The following is a 21,026-nucleotide window of genomic DNA, read 5'->3' as shown; positions in this document are numbered from 1 at the left end:
TCTGCTCTCGTCACAGTCAGGTGCGACGACCAGTCCTGTGCTGCCGGCGTTGCCGAACAGAACACAGAGCTTCTGTTACATCATGGAGTCTGTGTTGCACGCGGTATAGTTCATCTGACTAATGGTCTAGCTCACGTGCTGACTACGAACTTCGGGAACGAACGGCAACGCATCGCTAAGGGCACCACGGTAGCCTACTTTGAAGGTGTCGCAAAAGCAGCCCACGACTGCTTTGTTCTTGAGACCAACACGTCTGCCAGCCAAACGCCCAACTTCGACCCTGATGTGAATCCCGCTCTATCACCGCAGAGAAGGACATACTCGTCGGGCTACTCTTTCAGTTTAAAGACTGCTTCTCATCCGCCTCCGCGGTTAAACAGACGCCCTTGACCAAGCATCGTATAATAACCGACGACCGCACCCGACCAGTCCGACAGAACCCCTACCGAGTGTCACCGCGGGAACGCGAAGTCATTGCTCAACAGGTAGACGAGATGTTAAATGACGGTGTCATACAACCATCGAGGAGTCCCTGGGCTTCGCCTGTTGTCCTCGTTAAGAAGAAAGACGGAAGTTTAAGGTTCTGTGTGGACTACCGTAAGCTCAATCAAGTCACAAAAAAAGACGTCTACCCGCTGCCACGCATTGATGACTCATTAGACCGGTTGCCCCACGCGCGCTACTTTTCATCGCTTGATCTTAAGAGCGGTTACTGGCAGATCGAAGTCGATGAACGTGATCGCGAGAAGACAGCGTTTGTCACGCCCGACGGACTTTATGAATTCAAGGTCCTACCTTTCGGATTGTGCTCCGCTCCAGCGACATTCCAGCGAATGATGGACGCAGTTCTATCTGGTCTTAATGGCAGATGTGTCTAGTCTACCTGGACGACGTTGTGTTTTCACCAACGTTCGAGGAACACCTCCAACGTCTCTCCGCTGTGCTACGGGCTATCAGATCTGCCGGCCTCACGTTAAAACCACAAAAGTGTCACTTTGGCTATGAAGAGCTCATGTTCTTGGGCCACGTCGTCAGCCATCGAGGAGTTCGTCCCGATCCCGCTAAAACAACAGCCGTCACAAAATTCCCTACTCCATGTAACAAGAAGAGAGTTCGCCGTTTCTTGGGCCTCTGCGCCTATTACCGCAGGTTTATTGAAAACTTTTCGCGCATTGCCGCTCCGTTGACACGTCTCCCCCGGGATGATGTCACCTTCACCTGGACGGACGAAGAGCAAAAGGCATTCGACGAGTTACGGCACCGCTTGCAGACAACACCTGTGCTTGCTCATTTCGATGCGAATGCCGAGACTCTGGTCCACACAGATGCCAGCAACGTGGGTCTAGGCGCTGTACTCGTCCAGTGGCAAGACGGTGCCTAGCGAGTTATCGCATACGCCAGCCGGACTTTGTCCCGTGCCGAATCGAACTATTCCACCACCGAAAAAGAATGTCTGGCTGTTGTATGGGCGGTGATAAAATTTCGACCCTATCTTTATGGCCGGCACTTTCGGGTTGTGAGTGACCATCACTCTTTGTGCTGGTTAACGAACTTGCGAGACCCCTCCGGACGCCTTGCACGATGGAGTTTACGGCTACAGGAGTTCGACATGACCATCGTGTATAAGTCTGGACGTCAGCACAACGACGCCGACTGCTTGTCCCGTTCACCTGTCGAGGCTGCGCGGGAAGACGAAGAACCAGACTTCCCCCTTATCGCAGCCGTCGACGCGCTCACTGTTTCGCAGCAGCAACGTGACGACCCGGCTCTCGCACCACTTATCAATTTTCTGGAAGCGCGCTCTACAGAAGTTCCCCGTCTCTTCGCCAGAACGCATTCATTGTTTTGCATGCGAAACAATGTTTTATACCAGATCAACTTCGCTCCGACGGGAAGAGATTACCTCCTCGTCGTACCAGAGTCTCTTCGCGAAGAAATCTTACAGGCATGTCATGACAAGCCCACCGCGGGTCACCTGGGGTATGCTCGAACTCTGGCCCGAATTAAAAAGAGTTATTACTGGCCAAACCGTGCGGCCGCAGTACGACATTACGTGAGGACATGCCATGATTGCCAGCGACGAAAAACACCGCCTGTGAAACCGGCCGGTTTACTGCATCCTGTTCAAGTGCCAAGATACCCATTCGAGCAAGTTGGCATGGATCTGTTGGGTCCTTTTCCAATTTCTGATTCGGGCAACCGGTGGATAATTGTCGCTACAGATTACCTCACGCGTTACGCTGAAACGAAGGCTCTCCAGCGCGGTACAGCAATCGAGGCAGCGAAATTTTTCATCGAACGCATCGTGCTGAGGCACGGCGCCCCGACAGTTATAATAACGGACCGAGGCACTGCTTTCACTGCCAAGCTACTGGAATCTGTCATGCAACTAAGCAGCACTACCCATCGCAGGTCAACCGCCTACCATCCACAAACTAATTGCTTAACAGAACGTCTGAACAAAACTCTCGCCGACATGATGTCCATGTACGTGTATGTTGAACATCGGTCGTGGGATAACGTCCTGCCGTACGTCACGCTTGCGTACAACACGGCGCAGCAGGAAACAACGCAAATGATCCCGTTCTCCTTATTGTATGGCCGCGAAGTTTTGACAATGCTCGAAGCCATTTTGCCCCACGACGGCCGTGACCTCGAAGTTGGCGCCGAGGAGTTCACTAAACGCGCAGAAGAAGCGCGACAGCTGGCGAGGGCACGCATCCGGAACCAGCAAGGTCGAGACGTCCAGCGTTACGATCACCGCCACCGTGTAGCGACTTTCGAACCGGGCTAGAGTGTGGCTTTGGACTCCGATTCGACGTCGGGGACTATCCGAAAAACTTCTTAAGCAGTACTTTCGCCCATACAAAGTGCTCCGTCAGCTGAGCGACGTCACGTACGAAGTGCTTCCGGACGGCTTTTCTTCTACTCGTCGCCAGCAGAAATCCGAGGTTGCCCATGTCGTGCGCATGAAGCCGTACTTTTCGCGAGGAAATTAGCGCACCGCCTACCGCATGTTTCTTGCTTTATTTTTTTTATCTCTGCTTTCGAATTCATCAAGTTGACATTTATTTTTTCTAGAGAGGGGGTAATGTAGCGTGTGCAACAGCAGCCGCTAGGCGGCTGCTTATCGAGAGTCTCGTGCACGGACTCGAAGAAGTGCCCCGTGGCGTTCGAGAAGAAGCTGAAGTTAGCTGCCGTCTCTCGGTGCTCCGACCCTGTTCTTCTGCGCCTGCTAGCTCAACCCTCCATTAAAACCCAACCTTCTGGTTACGGGCCTAAACGGCTACGTGACAATATATACTGGAAAAAAAACCATTTCAAAGCAAGGAAGCTGCAGTTGATCAGCTAGCAACCTAAAACCTTAATAAACTTTAGAATTTTCATTAGGCGCATGTCGTGCTTGCTGAACTGAAGCTGATCCTTCGTACGGTCTTACCAAAAAAACCGCCACAAAACAACACATGCTGCAGAATAAGAGCGAAGAAACGTTTTATAGACGGCTTGATACAGTATGCCAGCGCTAGCGAGCGCCTCTTGCTTTGCCACTCCGCTATGCGCTTTCTGTCACATTTTTTACACGACCTGACACCACATTTTTGCGGACCGACAGAAAGGCTGGCATATTCTCTGCGGCATCGCTGTTTTCTGCTGCGCCGAATCCCGGAGCGCAATTTTATTGCGGTCGTAGTAGGGCCTAAAGACGCCTACGGGGTTAATGTCATGAGAAGAATCCGGAAAAGCGAAGGTCCCACGTCATTTTAACTGCTGAGCCCAAGGCGCATTTTTCTGTGCCAAATACCATCTGCTGAACTCTGGCCAAGTGTCTTCGATCTGTTGAAGCAAACGCGTCACTACGCCACGTAAAACCAATGTCGTCGTGTGGAAAAAGAGTCGCTACTGCGCATGCGCCGAGCAATAGGTGCGCCGCGCGTAACGTCAGATATGTGCTGCCGCCTCCGGCTACGCAGCCTCGCTTCGCCAACAAGCAGTACGCCGCTCGGCCACTGCCGACTCCACAGCCTCGCAGCACGCGTTGAACATGCATAGTAGCTACACATTCGACACGTGTGATGTCACAGTTGCGCCACCGCTGACTCCTCCGCTTTCGGCGTCGCCCATGCGCCCTAGCTGCAGATTACATCATTACTCGGCCACATAAAGAACAAAAAGCGTTCACTCTTCAGATAACCGATAAATGAAGCAGTGGGAGGTGCACGCCTTTACTGCAACCGACGTCAACGGGGACTACGGAAAGCAACGTCGATGGATTCCGAACTTGCGGCATCGTGTAAGGCGAGTCGACAACGGGAACGAGAATCCCAGATCTCGGGTTATCGCTGTGTATGTCTTAGCTAAATGAGCGACAAACAAGATAAATAAGCTGCTGCAATAAAGAGGTTTACTGCCTGTAACCAAGCGTACAAGCATTCGAAACGCACTAGGCTTAACCGGAGCTAAACCACATCAATTTTTTATCCATCTCGACATCCTCGTTGGAAAATTCTACAGCACCTAGCCCCTTTGTAATTATTAATTTGGCATGCCGCTATTTTGTCAAAGCAGGAAGGAATGTTGTTTATTTTTTAAGGCGATGTTTCCTCTCGATGAATAATAAATACCAAGTATCATTATAATCGAGCTGCGCACTGGAAATATTATATTTGATAAAGATGGAAGCATTCATTTAGGGGGATAATGACAGCTGATTTTAAAGCGTAATTAATTTCAATGACTGAGGTGTTTTGCTACTGAAAATGTTTGCTAATCACATGCTACATTTCATTTACCTATTTGAGAAACGTCGTAGTGCAATACTAAGGCATGAAGCCAATGGTCTTCAAAGACTAGGACAGGAGAATACTTCTATTTGCTTTTTGTGCGGTTGATGCTCAATTACAAATTAACAACACCGTCATTTCATTTTTGACGACAATCTTACCGAATTAAGGGGAAAAGCAACCACTCATATCCGGTGTGATGCAAGTCATCGCCTCAAACTTTTGTCCTTAGGCGCTCTACGAACTCAGCTACAGTGACATCCGTGTAATCTGTTTTCGTGGTTATTTATGTTGTTGGTAATCAAATATCGAAATGTCCTACAGCGCCATCTGTGTTCATAGTCATGAACGTAGAACGCCCTGCAACTGTCACATGCAGCGTGATCCGGTAAACTGTCTAATAATAGCCATAATTGGGCACCTCTACTGATTTCTGGACAAGCTTTTACATTTCTTAACCGAGTCTTCGTCTCCTTACTTTGTTGAGAAGTATCCAGGATCAGGTACATTATCTAAAGTAAATGACCAGCTCATGAAACGTCGAAGCATACTTGCAAATTAGCTAACGAGCTTACTGACCTGAATACTAAAAGTAAAATATGACAACCTCTAGCTTTGAAGAGATCGTGAAATTTGCATAACTATCAAAATAATGAGCAGTGAGGCAACACCACATAAGGAATCATAATAGGCAGACAACAGATCAAGCATCAAAGGCCGGAGGCTGCCCGAATGCGGTGAATAAGCAAATAGACAAATTCAGGAGAAATCTAGATTTCTGTTCTGAGAAACAAAGTGAGAACCGTGTAATACCCATAGACGAGATGGTTGGTCGATAAAACCAGGAAATCAGGTGAAGAGTTTTCTAACGGTTGTTCTACAAAAGATAACATTTATGCTTTCAACGAGATGATAGCGGGATGAAAGTAGTGGAACCTGAACCTACAGGTATAATGTTCACAAATTTTACAAGAGGGCATTAAAGAAGCCACAGCCTCAGTAGTCTTGCATGCCACAAGAATAACACTCAAAGACAATAATAGGAAATTAATGGATAATTAGTCGGCAAGCCACAAATCGCCCAGAGATTCTCATTTTTTGTTTAATTTTTTTAGGTAGCATACACTGTGAATCCCCACTGAGAATCCTTACAGGAGTGGGTTCAAATACAAGAGGTATACAAGTGTACAATAAAACAGCTTAACCACAATATGATCGGGTCAAGCAGGAACTGTACAGTCAGGTATACAACGAAAATAGCTGCAAAAACATTTGTTTTTTGAGTATACATCAAGTAAAAAGATATTTACACAATGGCCGTCAAAGTGCGCGTTTCTGCAAGGGCTATCACCATCTTTAGGAACAGATAAACCGCGTTTGGCAACATCATATTTTAAAAATTTACATTTTATCTATTCAAGCTGGCACTTGTGAGTGCATATAGACACATTCGTTCTAGAACGGAGTTTACTCACATCATACAAGAACCAAGTGTACTGACACTGCACAATGAAAACAAATTTGCATATAATCAAGGAAAGGAAACACAAAACTATCAGGAAGATCTACAAGAACGCCTCACTTTGACTTGACAGCAGCGACTCTCAAGCGAGTCTAACAAAACTTTCCAGCGTATACTGCGATGTTACTAAGCTGCCCAGCGAGTTCCATTCACGCACAGCCCGAAGGAAAAAAAGAATAATATGCAGTGTTGGTGCAAGAGCACTGTTCGAGTATATAGTCATGCATGCTTATGTCGTGTTGCTGTAGAACGGCTGAAGTTGACATAAGTGACAGGATTTATTTCAGCGCATAATGAACTAGCAGATATAAGAATTTGAGTCTATGCAGCGTTGCGCGACTTTATAGTGCGGTCAGGCCTGCGCGTGACAGCAGTTTCGTGAGAGAGTCGGCGCGCCGATACTTGTTGCAGATAAAGCGAACCACTTTCCGTTTCAACGACTCGAGGATGACTATATCTTTTTATAGAAACGGGTACCAGAAGAATTTCGCATAATCTAGTATTGGACGGATGGCAGGCTTTGCGCGAAGTTTCGTTTCTTGAGTGGAGTAACAAAGGACGTGTTTTAGAAAGAATAGCCTCTTCATTGCCTTTTTGGTGATGTGATGCACATGAGCATTGGAGCCGAAGTCTTGTGTAATTATTACAACCAAGTATTTCTTTTCAGTTACAGTGTCAAGAAAGACGTTTCCACATGTATAAGAAAAGCTAAGCTTCGAAGTTGTTTTTTTGCTACTGTCATGTAAACAGTTTTTTCTAACTAGACATTTGCCAACTATTGCATCACCGCACTATATTCTTGAGCACCGAGTTCAAATTTGCCTGGTCTTCGGGAGTGTTTATGTGCTCATAAAGCACGCAGCCGTCTGTGAACAATGATATATTGACGCCACATTATACGCTATGTCATTTATAAAAAAAAAAGAAATTTCACAGAACCATACGGAAGGCCGAATTCAACCAAGACGGTATCAGAAACGTTGTCTTCGTACCGGACAAACTGCTGGCGTTCGGTCAAGTAGTCGGCTATCTATCTGACGACTGACCCATCCCCAGGTGCACAGTTAAGCTTAAAGAGCAATTTAGCGTGTGACACTCGGTCGACAGCCTTCGAATAGTTTAAAAATATTACATCTATTTGGCTTTCAAGGATTCCTTGTGCGAGGTCACAAAGAGTTCAAGTTGGGTATTAGTAGACAGACTACTTCTGAAGTCGTGGTGGTTGGTATGGATCGTGTTATTGGCCTCGGCATGTTCTTCAAAAAATTTTAATATGATCTGCTGTAGCCTTTTGGAACAAGTGCTTGGGAGAGACATTGACCGGTAATTGCACGGGGCTTTAGATCCCCTCATTTGTGAATGGAGACTAGCTACTTTCCATTCAGTTGGTAGGCGGCTAATTTGAATTGATTTCGAGTATCTGACATATCGCCCTAGAAAACAGTTTGTTAGGCCATCTAGAACGCAACTTTTTTTGGCATCTAAGTTTTGTAACAAAAAAAAACAATTACAGGTACAGGTATGGTGTTATCGCCCAACAGATGCATGAAGTCATTACTACGACATGTCAATGTCCCTAAACCACCAGTCAGCCGTAGGAACTGATTGAAAACAGCTGATAATTGGAGTCAGCTTTTTTTCGTCTACATCACAGCCCCCCTGAGTACTCGATCAAAAAGCGACCGCCACAGCTGGGATTCGACCTCGCTTTCTTGGACACAGGAGTCGAACTCTTATAGAAACGCTACACTACATTGCAGAGATTCGTCACTTGACACAATGCACAAAACACTTGTGCGAAGTCAGCCCATGTGTCATCATCACGGAAACCAGGCCACGCCAAAAATGTGGTTATCAAAAGTGGCGCTTAGCGCACATGACCTCTCTAAAAGAGAGCTAAAACTCAGATGATGGTAGCTGCCTACCTCGCGGCTCCTTTCAATAATACCGGTTTCCATTGGGCGAACAGGAGCAAGAGCAACGAGCAGCCAGAGCAGCGCACGAGAGCACTGGTACAGTGCTCTAGAATATTGGGCAGTGTCTCGTACGAGGGCGGAGCATGGGCTCTTGCGATGACTGCTGCGCCATCGGCCAGGGGGCGCTTCGTGTAACAGGTGTGCGCAGCGAGCCGTCCGCTGGCTGCGCTGCCGTGAGCGTCGGCTCATCGTATCTGCACTGAGTGGTGCGCTTAATTCGATATTTAATGCTTGGTGATCGCCTATTTGCTTAAAATTTTAACATTTAAACCATAATGCATTGTTCCATGGTCTTCGCGGCTGTATGGCGCTGTAATGCCAGCGACGATATTGGTACAGTGAACTAGAATATTTCACTGTAATATTGGTGCGGTGCGCGCTATTAGCCACGAGCTAAATACAGCTTACGTCGCACTTCGCGTGTGTTATGAGTGCATCTCCTGTTTCCGAACCTATGTGAGTCTATTGCACACAATTGGATAAATATGTTGCAGAGAAAGAAATTCATTCGAAGCCTGCGGTGTTTCGAAACTCTCGAATCTGTCTGAATAGCAAAATGTTTTATAGAGCTCTTGCGTTGTGGAAAAAAAAAAACAAAACAAAAGAAAACAAAAAAAACAAGGAACGTCATTCTGCAGACAGTCATTTATTCAGGTTCCAAACATGGCACAACATGCAAATAATTGGTAGGCCGTACGTACTTGACCACAAGCGTACACTTCTGGGAAAAGAAATTTCCGCTTAACGACGAGCACTCACCAGCAACTGGTTGTATGCCTGTACCAGCTAGGGCACTACTGTAAACATGTTTCATTAGTGCCTCCGCCTCTACTGGATTTGAAAGGTCTTGCGAACAACCTTTATCCTCTTATAGAAACTTCTGCCACAAGAGCCTCCTCACCCGATTTTGTGGCCGACATATCAATTTTGACAGCTTTTTCAGGGCCAATTTGCTACTGTCTCCGGCAGCATCCAGCTCACATGCACTCGGCGTAGTGGAAAGCTTTTTCTCAGCGTGGCAAGGCGATCCTTGACCACATTTCGGGTGTTTTAGTAACCAGGCTGCAGGATCTGCTTTTCAGCCATGCAGTAGTGGATTCATACTAAACTTCCGAAGCTCTAAATCTCAAATGTAAAGGCGAGCACCTGTCCTCACTTCTTAACTAGTTGTGATAAAGTGGAAATCCTCATTGGCTTTTAATACAAGTGAGAAGCAAAACATGCAGCCTGGTTACTTTTGGTAGAGACGGCACATTCGTTTTTCTTGGCAAAGTCCCCCCTGTTGGGCTCCTCGGGACTGTCGCCGTCAGATGTAGGCTGCTCTTCATGAGCCAGCTTGTAAACACCGTCTCCGCTTCGCTGCATAATTTGTCTGTTCACAGATGTTCCCGACTTTCATTTTCTTTTTGGCAGCGACTTTGAAACATATTTTGGTGCGTCCGGAAAGATGGTCGGAACGGCGCCATCAGTAAGTATGTGACCGGCCTCTACTCTAGTTCACCGTTGATTGTTTTATACGTGCTCTGAATGAAAACTTGTTCAAAAAAGCGCTCGCACACATCGCTTGCTTCGTTCAGCACTCTGTCTGCTTTCTGGATGTTCTGTGACCAAATCTCACAGCGATCGGCGTCGATGGATACACGGAAGAGAGAGGAACTCACTTGTACAAGCTGTAACCGCTGTTGCAGCCCGGCACTGTCCCTTGTGTCGCGTCGTCTTTCCGTCGTCGTGTACGCATTGCTTAGATGTTCCAAGTGGAGAGCACAGACGAGGTTTCAACAACACACCAAGGAAGCGCAACAAACGGCGAAGAACATGCACAACAACGAAACACGAATTCCTCAAATCAACGCGCGAAGACGGTCTGTGCTAGTCTTTGCATGCAAGCGAATGGAGCTCGGCTCGGTGCACCGCACCCGTTGGCACACCTGTTACTGGCAGCGCCCTCTGGGTGTCACGCGCGCTTTCATCGCGGCGGCGACCTCGCTCCTCTATTGTTCCCCGGCGCGGACGACACACTGCCCAAGATTCTAGAGCACTGTAGCACTGGGGACGTGCGTTCCTGTCACCCCAACAGAACATTCACGATGCTCGGAGAGCAGCGTAGCGAGGGGGAGCGCGTTACGTCAGTCGTCAGGTAATCAAACTTTTCCCGCGCTCGCGTTGCGCGTATTCGCCGGCCGAACGCCACCGCTGCCGTTTCCGCCATTTTTCTCAGCCGTCCTGCCCGGACTCCGGGCGAATAACCAGAAGTGACATCAAAAAGGTCACGTGACTTCCTTCGTTCTCCCTGTAGTTGGATGGAACGTAAGCGTAAGGTTGTCTTTCATCCTTCTTATGTTTTAAAGGAAAAAAAAAGAAACCGCACATGGCTATTTAGCTAGAAGTACAACTCTGTGCCCATTTATGTCGCCCGGTGACACGAATCCCGTGACACGAAGCGATGTTTGTCCTACACTCTTTGTCAAAGTTTAGAGCCCAGTTTGAGTGCTTGTAAGCCGTGCAGTGGCATATCCATTTAGCATTCATGGAAGTATTCGGCGTTGCTGTGCCAGGACATAAAAAAACCTTCTCACCAACAGGAGATCTGGAACAGTGGAAGTGAAATACGAAGCACACACAGTAACTCAGAAGCACACACCATGGGCTCTACACGTTTGAATAGGTGCACCTCTCAATAGCAAGAAATCGCTTGGAAATTGCATCGTTCCTTACTGCCTTATGACTTGCAGCCAGGCACACAGCAGTGCCCCAATTCCCTGAAGTCGGGCATAATAAGGCCATGAAGTTAGAAACAAGCCCTTCAAATATCGCATATCACTAGTAACCTTCGCGGAAAGAAACCTAACTTAAATCTCCATAGGGTTCAGTGGGGCCGTAACTAGTGCGTTCTCTTTGTTTTCGAGAGTTTTTGTTGCGTACAGCTACACTAGTCAGGTCAGAGCCGAGTTTCGAGTGAGTGTGGCCCGCCCGTTAGAGTGAATGTGCCCCGCAATCAGAGCCTCGTCTAATTGCGAAGAACAAGAAAGAGGAGGAGAATGAGAAAAATAATGACGCTCGGTCACCCACAGCTAATGCTTTCGCTACATATTCGTTTCAACAGCATTGAACCCTTCAATTTTTTTTTATTGGATTCCCCACCGTGGTGGTGCAGCGGTTAAGATGCCCGACTACTGTACCGAAGTACCAGGGTTCCATCCCAACCGTCGGCGGCTGCGTTTTGATGGAGACGAAAACAGGCGTTCGTGTGCTGTACGATGTCGTCGTTGTTGCTGCCACTGTACGAAGCAGGAAAACAAAATGTACGGGCCTCCTACTGGCTCTGCAGATAAGCCAGCTCCGTTGCCTCGTGCAGACAGAGAACAAAATAGAGAACAATGAAACAAAGAAGAAGTGGCAGAAAAAGGCGTGCGTCGCCATAGCCGGCGTCCGCCACTCGAGTGGTAGCGGCTGCAATGACGGCCTACAACCGGTATAACCTCTAACGCCAGCCTTTCTTTATTGGAGCAAACATCTAAAACTTTCAGCCCAGTCAAACATTCTGGAGGATCCTTCAGCTCCGCCTTGAAGGGTATTCTCGGAAAAAGCAGCGCACCTGCACAAACACAAGGGAGGAAGAGACGAGACACAGCACTGTGTCTTGTCTCTTCCTGCCTCGTGTTTGTACAAGTACGCTGCTTTTTCCTACAATGTCGTACTAATTCGCCCATCAGTCTACGCTTTTAAGAGTATGACTCGATATCGCCGGCTACTAGCGCATCTAAAGTGCCCGGCTTTAACCAAGCCGAATGAAGGTGCCTGCGTGGCCTGCAGGTTTGAGGTGAATGCAAGGTTCCTTGCAGGCTGATGTGAGGCTGATGTTGATATCACCCTCACATATGAGACAAGAGGTCAGAATTGGCAGCTCCTGCCAAACGTAAGGTCGGGCAAGCCTACTTTCAGTCAGTGTGGGTCAATGTACGCTTCTAGCTACGCCTGCCAGCGCTACGCTCGTGACCTTTTGCTCAATATGCCAGTGCCGGCGGACAGCCGCCGACGCCAGCTTTTCGTTGAAGGGGGCCTTTAATTCTACCGCGTTAAAATTTCTCCGTTCAATTATTCTCACCACCAAAATTTTAGGCTTTACCCGTTTTTGTCAGCAGTTGGCCTGGGCCAACAATCTACAGAAAACTCAAATAATTGCGGAGTTGCAGTCCGTAAGCATCCCTAATCCCCCCCCCCCCCACCCTCCTTATAGTTGAAGTCTTGTGACAGCCAATAAACCAGCTGATTTTCCAGCGAAAGCTGTACTTATGCAAAAGTCGAGCGCTGGCGGAACGATCCCATATAACCTTGAACTGAACTTCAATATCAAACTTTACGCTTCAGTGTCATATATCGCCGAATAGCTTATGTGGAAGAAATTACACTACTCTAATTCCTAGTTCTAATTATATAAGCATAATAGATATTTTTATTTATAAATTTATCTTTTGCTTCATGTTAAGGTATGTATTATTGATAACAAGTGCAATCGATGAAGAAACGGACTAATACAAGGCCATGCTAGGTAACGCTTTGAACGCTAGTTACACGCCTGATAATTTTTCCCTGTAGTGCCTGCGAAATGCTCCTGTTTTGTTCCGTTTATCGAGAGATTTCCTCTTAATTTATAGGTCGTAGATACAACTTATAAAATTTTCAATAATTTTATTTTGATGTCTGCATCGCAGAAAGAACGCGAACATTATTTGTAATGCTGCCGCAAATCATTCAAATCTGTATTTGCTCTTATTTCGACAGCCGCCAGCATGCCGCTTTATTACTCTGATTCTGGCACGTGTATCATTTTTGTGTTCTTTGTTTGATGATGCGCGTTGTCGCGAGACGCAGATTTATCAGTTTCATTGTCACCAAAATGCTCCGAGCTGTTTCTCAAAGATACCGGCCACTTGTGTATTTTTCTGCAATCTTCTAGATTGCGCTCGTCACTGTTTGCGGCCTTATCTCGATCTTTCTTTGCAGCCTTTTAAATTAAGCACTGATGCGTGAAAGCGGCTTTCTTTGATCGACAACCACTAAGCACGATTGTTGTTATCGCCGCAGCCGATTGCTTAATTTTTGTTTTGTTTTTTTGAAGTAAACCCAATGAAGAGTTAATTTCAGTGCTTCGACACCTGTGTGTTCATTTGGGATCACGGCAGTGTCACCTCCACGTGACAATATTAAGAGCATTTCAATCCAGCAGGATAACTGCATTCCGACAATTGTTGATAGAATTCAGGGCACGTGATATCGTCTTGTCAAATAGTACACAAATCGCATTTCCCACATGATTTCGAGGAGGGTGAACTCGGGTTAATTCTATAACTTTTATGCGCTAAACAATCTCAAGCTATGAGAGATGCGATAACAGAGAGTAGTCTACAACATGAACTGAAAAGCTCAGTAAATATACTCCGTTTCATACATCAAGTCCAACAATGCCAAAGCTAGAGCTCTTGTTTGCGCTGCCCGTATCCGCGATAAAAAATAGTGCCTGCTCTTGACGAGACATAATAATAGTTTTGTTTGCAAGCTTAATAGAACTTACATTTGTCATCAACTTCACAAAGCGCACCTTTTTTAGAAAAAAAGATTCGGATTCGATGAATTTGTATGTTTTGTTTGTCGTTTTCTTTCGTTTCGCGTTTTCGCTGCTTGCAACCCTGATAGCTATGCCCTCCGCGCTGCGCAACACAGCGCCCTCGACTGCCCCTTCGGAGCGGATTTTGTTTTTATAGCATCCGCACTGCAAAGATGTCCAAGTACGCGAAGCAAGTTATTGCAAATGTGCATGCTCAGAATACAGCCCGTTTCCGCAGAAACCACTCGGCCACAAAACGAGCGCGTAGTAACACGCCTCCCTTCTTTTTTTTTTTTTTTTGCTGACTACTTGCATAGCCTTCACTGAATTGCACCTGATGTATGAAACGGAGTTTAGGAGCCTTTCTTTTCGCCTTCATCTAAAAGTGGTGGCTGAAGGAGTTCATCCCGCATCTTTCGGTTCAGCAGCTGATCGACGAACCAGTTCCGCCCCCACGGCCAGGTGCACAGGTTAAGCTTACAATTAAGACCAATACAAGCTACCGAGAAGGAACGCACACATTTGTGCAGTTCGAGAATTGCGAGTTCCTGTAGCATCAGTATTACAAACAGGTAAGCGATAAACGACAGAAAAGAAGTCTACAGTAGTCACCCTGTGTGGTTCAGCCACAAACTCCCGTCATTGTTTTCCGCGCAAAGTGCTCGGCTTTTGCAAAAGTTTTGGCAAATATGAATCAACGTTTTGCCTTGACAATTCTGCGCCAGAAGCATTATAGCAAACTGCAAAAACCTCGCCACTTTCTATTGCAGGGTAAAACGATGACTCAATACAGATTATCACATCGGATATTGCAAAAAACAGCAAGTGTTGCTTAGATACGCCGCTATCTTTGTATTATGAGCTTCAAATATTTGAGGCAAGAACAATTTATTCCTGTGACTAACTTTAGCACTGTCATAATCCATCCCCCCTCTTTCCCAGAGCTGCACTATATCTTGCAAATCTGAATCCGACGTTTATGGAAATAGTTCGTCAAAGTTTTTAGTGTGCGCATACGTTTACCTTTCTTGGGTTTCGTATGCCCTCAAATATTTGCTTAACCCGCCGCACACTAGAGTAGTCATAAAACAGATATTCGCCTTTTAACAGTAGGCTTTACGAAGTAGCATTTCCCGTTTTCAAAAGCTGGCATTATAACTGGCCTGGTAAAATCAAACTGCTCTGCCAACTCAGGAATACGCTCCATGTAAGAAATTGTGAAACACCGTAACGGTAAACACCTCTTGAACAGCCCGTTTCTGAAGTTGAATAGGTTTTCAGTCACTCTTTTGACACCTTAAATGTACATTTACGGCCTGACAGCTGACAGACATTTGACCATATTTTTTAGAGGGCCTCTATTTCTGCAGGGTATCAGGGCAAACATTTAGGGCAACTTTCATTTAGTGTTAAGTATGTCAGACGTACATAATAATGAATTTTGTTAACTTTCCAATAGTTTCAACTCTATTTGACTCCTCTCAAGGAGCGCCCCTAATCTCACCAGCACCTGGAACCAAATTAGAACTGAATTTTTCTCAAGAAAAGCCTCAGAACACGAAAGCCATCACAGCTATCAGGGACACTGTCAATGAGGGCGTTTAGCGAAGGCAATACTATTAGAGATCGACAACTTGTATTAACCGTAGTATACTAAGGTTCGTTTTTTTTTTCTCAACAAGTAATGCGCAGAGGAGCGGATTAATTATTTAAAGTTCATATATCAGCGATGTCGCCTTGTCCAGTGCCGCTGAAGTAAATCGTTGCGTTGCCTGAAAAATTGGCTTCTCGCGTTGGTATCGTTGCGAATGTCGACCTCCCAGTAAACGAAATCGTAACATGGGGCAGTCTGCTGGCGCCGTGGCCAAATGTGCACATCACTTAATATAAAATACGTGCGACAAAGAAAAAGTAGTGATACCTAAGTGCCCTTCCATCCGCAACGAGCGGTAAACCGAAGGAAAATTCCGGCAGTACGTACCCGAGCAGATTATTTGTTGTCGCCATGCCAATGGTGCCGCCTCGCCTAATGCCGTCGAAGTAAATGTGGGCGGTTTTGGATCGAATCGTTGCTTGTGTCGATATCTCTAATTCGATGCCACAGAAAAAGGAGTCAGTACACAGAACTGCTGTAATTGTAGTTCTCTTGGGCTACAACCGTTCGTGCATGTCACGCAATAAAGATAAAAGAGGCTGCAATCAAAGTATCCATCAAGGTCCAGATATCTATCCGTCAGTCACAACGCGCAAACACATGAATAGGAAGCGCAGTGTGTTGCAACTTCAGCAGTTTTGGTCTTGGCTAGAGTGGCATTCCTGGTTTTAGAATGCATCATTGTTCTATATTTTGCCAGCCGTTCTTAACTGAAAGAAGCACCAAACAAATTTTTACAAAAATGTACGTCTACTATAAGTCATCATATATACCTGTTGATGCTATCACCCACCTGTAGTAGCCGCGGCGTTTTCCGGCCTTAGCTTCGAGATGCCGGGATAGTGAGCACTTCGCCGAGGCTTCTGCTAACAGTGGTTTATGTTGGGTTGTATTAATATATTTGGTTTTGTTTATGGGGATTAACGCCCTAATGCGCGCTAGGAGAGATGCCGCAGTGAGGGGCTGCCAAAATTTAAATCACCTTGGACTCAACGTGCTCTGACATCGCACAGCACACGGCCGCCCCAATCGAAAGGGACCACTGCTGCCAGGGTTCAATTCCGCATCCTTGGGCGCAGCAGTCGAGCGCTCTGACCACAGCGCCACGGTGGCTGGTGTACGGTTATCACCGATTGCTTTGTGGCACTTGTAATCTAGTATATTGCCAAATGAAGGCTAATTCTGATTTGAAAAATGAAAGTGAAACCATAAACACTAGCTGAGGAGACGAACCAATGATTAGTTGACTGCGGCTCATTGATATACACGAATTATCATATCAAATACCGGCGTGCATCGAGGATGAGCCGAAGCGACAGGCAAACTCGGTGTAAGATGTCTTGGCAAAAGAAAGCAGGCGAGAGGAGTGGAACGCACGCAACTATTTTTCTATAAGTTAGCTTATCCACAAAATAATGCGCCTGCGGTTTCACTCTGGACTCAGCACCCAGGGATTGTAGCTTTAGCAACTGCTGCCATGAAAATTGATTATAACTTGATCTACAGAAGCATTTTACAGCAACCAAGACAACATCAACTGAACAGTATTCATCTTGTGTTCGAACACTGCAAGTGGCTATTTGTGTGTGTGGCACGGCTAGAACTTAAAGGGACATAATACGTGAGCGCATGCCTTGGTTCTACAGCTTCTTTTATGATCATCAGAAAAATGTTCCGGAGTACAATCACCTTGTCGGTATCTACTAAGCGTAGCTCTTGTTCGTTTTTATCGCTGGATGCACGGTGACTTACTGCGTTACTCACTTTGGGAGAATTATTGCACACTTAAGTCGAAGTGGTCTGAAAGCTGCCTGGCTAAGCGATACATAAATCTTAACCGCCCTTTTTGTGTACCTTAGCTACTCTCCAGAATTAAATCTAGTCACTTAGAAAACACTTTCATTTTCGGTTTGCTTCCCCTCCTCTTCAGTTGTCTAGGAAGAAAACCGTGCTGCAGAATACTGGGGCCAGTGACTGTACCATAAATGTCAGTCTTGGCAAAGGCCGAGAATTAAGTGGGGTTCCAGGTGAGTCGTCCAATCACTTCCTTAACTGGCGCTTTTTTTAACCTGAGTGTTGGCATCTACCAAAAGCAGCAACTTAGCAGTCGTGTTAGCTCCTCGCGGATACTAGCATTTTTTAGCCTGATTTCACGCTGCATTTTATCAAGTTTAATGCATTGAGAGGGGTCGTTTCAGTCTTTGAAACTGCTCCCTCGTTATCTTTGAGCTATGCTCCCCACTTGCAAACAGTGCTCAGTCATATAAGGATCTGGCCACGCCAAAAAGAAACACGCGTAAGATTGGACACTCCCGTAGGGTCGTGAAGCCGAGCTGGTGCCCTGCCGCGAGCGGCATGAATGGCTAGTCAGACCGCTAATTTCGCCCTCCGAGATTTTAGTCGCGTGCTTTAGCTCGGGTTTGGTTTTGATATCCGTAGCAATGATGTCTATCCTCCTTTGCTTGTGGCTATTAAGATACTCAGTTACATTGTCTATCGTGCGGCACACGTGCTTTACTATTTCATTTCGAAGCAGATGAAATGAACTCGCGTATTTCAAGAAAGCAACAAACTTCTCAAAGAACCTAAGCAAGTCTCGATTAGTTTGTGCACGTTCCAATAACGCGATAAGATTTGTTCTTGTTGTAATATTTTGCCGTTATTGAGCCGCTTTTCGAAGCTTTACACAATAGGAGCCCGTAGCTTCATATAAGTTTTTTATATTGTTTGTTTTCATTTGCGCAGAAAGAATTCAGAATCACACATTTTATAAAAGACTCCATATCACGATATCACGAAGAACAGCAAGAAAGAAGTTACGGTAAAGCACGTGGAACCACGTAACGAACTAAAGAAAAAAATTCGCAGGCGCGGTGCGTGTTTTTCATTTCAAACATGGCAGAAAAAGAGCTGTCAACGGCCAGGCACAAATAACACAGTACAATGGACCTAAAGCCCACATACAATTTTGTACGCCAGATTTGAGCAGCAGGCTGTTCCGAAATAAAACCAAAACACACCAAATACATAATAGCGGCGAGGGCTTGGAAAGTAACGTCGGGGTGCAGGACGACGCAATGCAGCAGCATAGTTCATGTCTGCTGCTTCTTGCACAGGGGCAGTCGGAGCAGTCACTTGAGGAACACCGAGTGCCTGTTTGACTACTTCATGGACGACGTCCTCTAGCGTCGCCACCTGGGGTTGTTGCGATGATGGCAGCAATCGGTGGACCTCCTCTCCCACGATCCTCCGGAATGAGGTCACGAAGGTTCTCTCCGCTTGCAGATGTGCTGCGGTAGTGGCTTTAGTAGGCCAGTTGAAGTGGTCGCTCTTAGTGGCGCATCCTGGGGTCCAACGTCCTCTTGATTGTCGATGCTTCACTTTCAAATTCGTCCACAGGTTTCGGCGGGTTCCGGACAAGTTCTGCAAAAAGCGAACCTTTAACGCCACGCATTAAAAATTACACTCTCTCACCTTCGGCCATGTTATGGTCGGCGGGGCGAAACAGGCGCTCCATCTCCTATACGTAGACCAGGACGGGCTCGTTTGGGAGTTGAAGTCCTGATTGGAGGAGGGCCGAGCTCTTTCTTTTCGGACATAACTTACAAAGGACATCAAAACCCGTGCTTTGAATGTCTCCCAGTCCTTTAAAGAAGTCTCGTGATATTGGAGGCAAACTCGGGAATGTCCTTGAAGAACAAAGTGGACTTTCCTGAGTTTCGCAGCGTCGTTCCAGCCGTTAAATTCTGCCACACGCTCGAAAACGTCCATCCAGTCTACCGCACCTTTACTGGGTAGACCTCGTAAGATGGGGGCTCCGGGGGCTGCACGCGGACGACTGGTGCTGCTGACTAGGCCATTTCCAAAGTTGGTGCTTCCGGAGTCAAATGGGATTAGGCAGCAGACCATGTTCGCATTGTAGACCTTCGAGTCGGCGGCTGACTCGGTGACCTGTAGGCTGGCCCCCCAAGGCGACAGGAATAAGGCTGAGGTCTTCGCTTGAAGGATCAAGTGCCGAAACTCCACCAGATGCCACGTGGTGGTGACACAAATGAAGAGTCTTGGAGTGCAATGAAGAAACTCTTTATTGGGCTGACTTGTGCCCGCAAGAGAACTAAGTGATTCGGCGGCGGCGATAGCAACAATCCTGTTCGTCGATCGTCGAACTAAGAATGCATGTTGTACACATCAACTCTCAATGAACCATCTATATAACGTCTAAAACTGTTACTAGCACAACCTGAAACATTGTAGAAACATACGCGACTGGTCGAAACCTTCGGGACAGATCGCTGTGCATCTTGCGCGACAACGAAACTGATAAAGGTGCGTCTGGCGACATCGAGCATTAACAAACTACGAATACAGAATTGATACGCGGGCCAGAATCACAGTGATAAGGCCGCATGCCGGCGGCTCTTAAACACAGCTTTGAAAGCTTCGCGGCAATATATAAATAGACGCTTTTCCCCGTACGGTGCTATGGGTGGGTGGTTCGCTTCATAGCAATAATAATACGGTAGAAAGCAGAAGGTTGGATAGCTCTCGATGTATGTAGCATAATTGGTAAGAGCACCGGATGCGAAATTCCGTAGTCGTGTGTTAGGTTCCCACAATCGGCGAATTGGTATTTCTTCTACTTTGCATTTAATTATCTTTCTGGTTAAGATTCACTACAGCAATATTCAGGTGAATCGGGAAAATAAAGTTGAATAAAAATGCCGGTTGCTTTCCTTGGCCTTGCGGACACTTCTTTCCTTCACTCCCTTGAACGCGCGAAATAACAGCTTTAAATATTATTTTTGCCGAGTACATTTACCGAGTGGAACAAACTTAACAGTGAGTCCGTTACTCAGAATAGCAGAGATATGTTTGAAAAGTACCTGCAAATGATATGAATTTTATCCATTTGAGTTTTGTTTATATGCTTTATATGCTTTTATTTCTGTACTGAACCGCAGTGTCTATAAATAAAAAAAAATGTATGTATGTACGCAGGCGGAGATGAAGCATATGTAGATGGTGGTCGGGCAGCAACAACCGTCAACGGCGCTGCGACAGGCATGGAATGATGGGCTGAAGGAAGAGATTCAGCGACCTGTTCTTGAATAATTTGGCGCAAACTAGGAGCTAGGCGTGAGGAAGATTCTCGATGGCAAGACATAAGGGAGAGCTGTCGAGCAACGTCTTCCCGAATGAAGCTCTTAATTTTTGGCAGGAGCGCAGAATGTTCGCCTGCATCTGTCAGGCCAGCAAGCGACTCAGAGTGCATGGTGTTCGCGCGAGTTATGGCTCTTTGTTTGCGCAGTTCATCATAACTTTGGCACAGTGTTACCACTTTCGCGATGGGGCGAATATCTCGAGCCGACAGCATCTGAAAGGCGTCGTCATCGATGCCTTGCAGAATGTGCTTGATCTTGTCGGCCTCTGACATCTGTGCGTTCACGCGCTTGCACAAGTCGACGATGTCCTCGATATAACTCGTGAA

The 21,026-nt window shown here is 46.5% G+C and overlaps 1 protein-coding gene across 2 annotated transcripts in view; it reads right to left on the bottom strand.

Annotated features, from left to right (window-relative positions):
* The window catches only part of LOC146200317 (carbohydrate sulfotransferase 4-like), a 60,301-nt gene extending 44,128 nt beyond the window's left edge, over positions 1-16,173 (bottom strand). For both annotated transcript variants that reach the window (XM_084595500.1, XM_084595499.1), the window contains exon 1: positions 15,866-16,173. Coding sequence is in view for 1 of the 2 variants with exons in the window: in XM_084595499.1 (XP_084451625.1) it covers positions 15,866-15,891 (26 nt within the window). In the remaining variant the exon portion in view is untranslated. The remainder of the gene's footprint in view (positions 1-15,865) is intronic.
* Between the last annotated feature and the right edge of the window lie 4,853 nt (positions 16,174-21,026).

This window comes from Amblyomma maculatum, chromosome 2 (assembly GCF_055883805.1).
Source record: "Amblyomma maculatum isolate TAMU_Amacu chromosome 2, ASM5588380v1, whole genome shotgun sequence".
Lineage (NCBI taxonomy): Eukaryota > Metazoa > Arthropoda > Arachnida > Ixodida > Ixodidae > Amblyomma > Amblyomma maculatum.
This window is presented reverse-complemented; position numbering and strand designations above follow the sequence as displayed.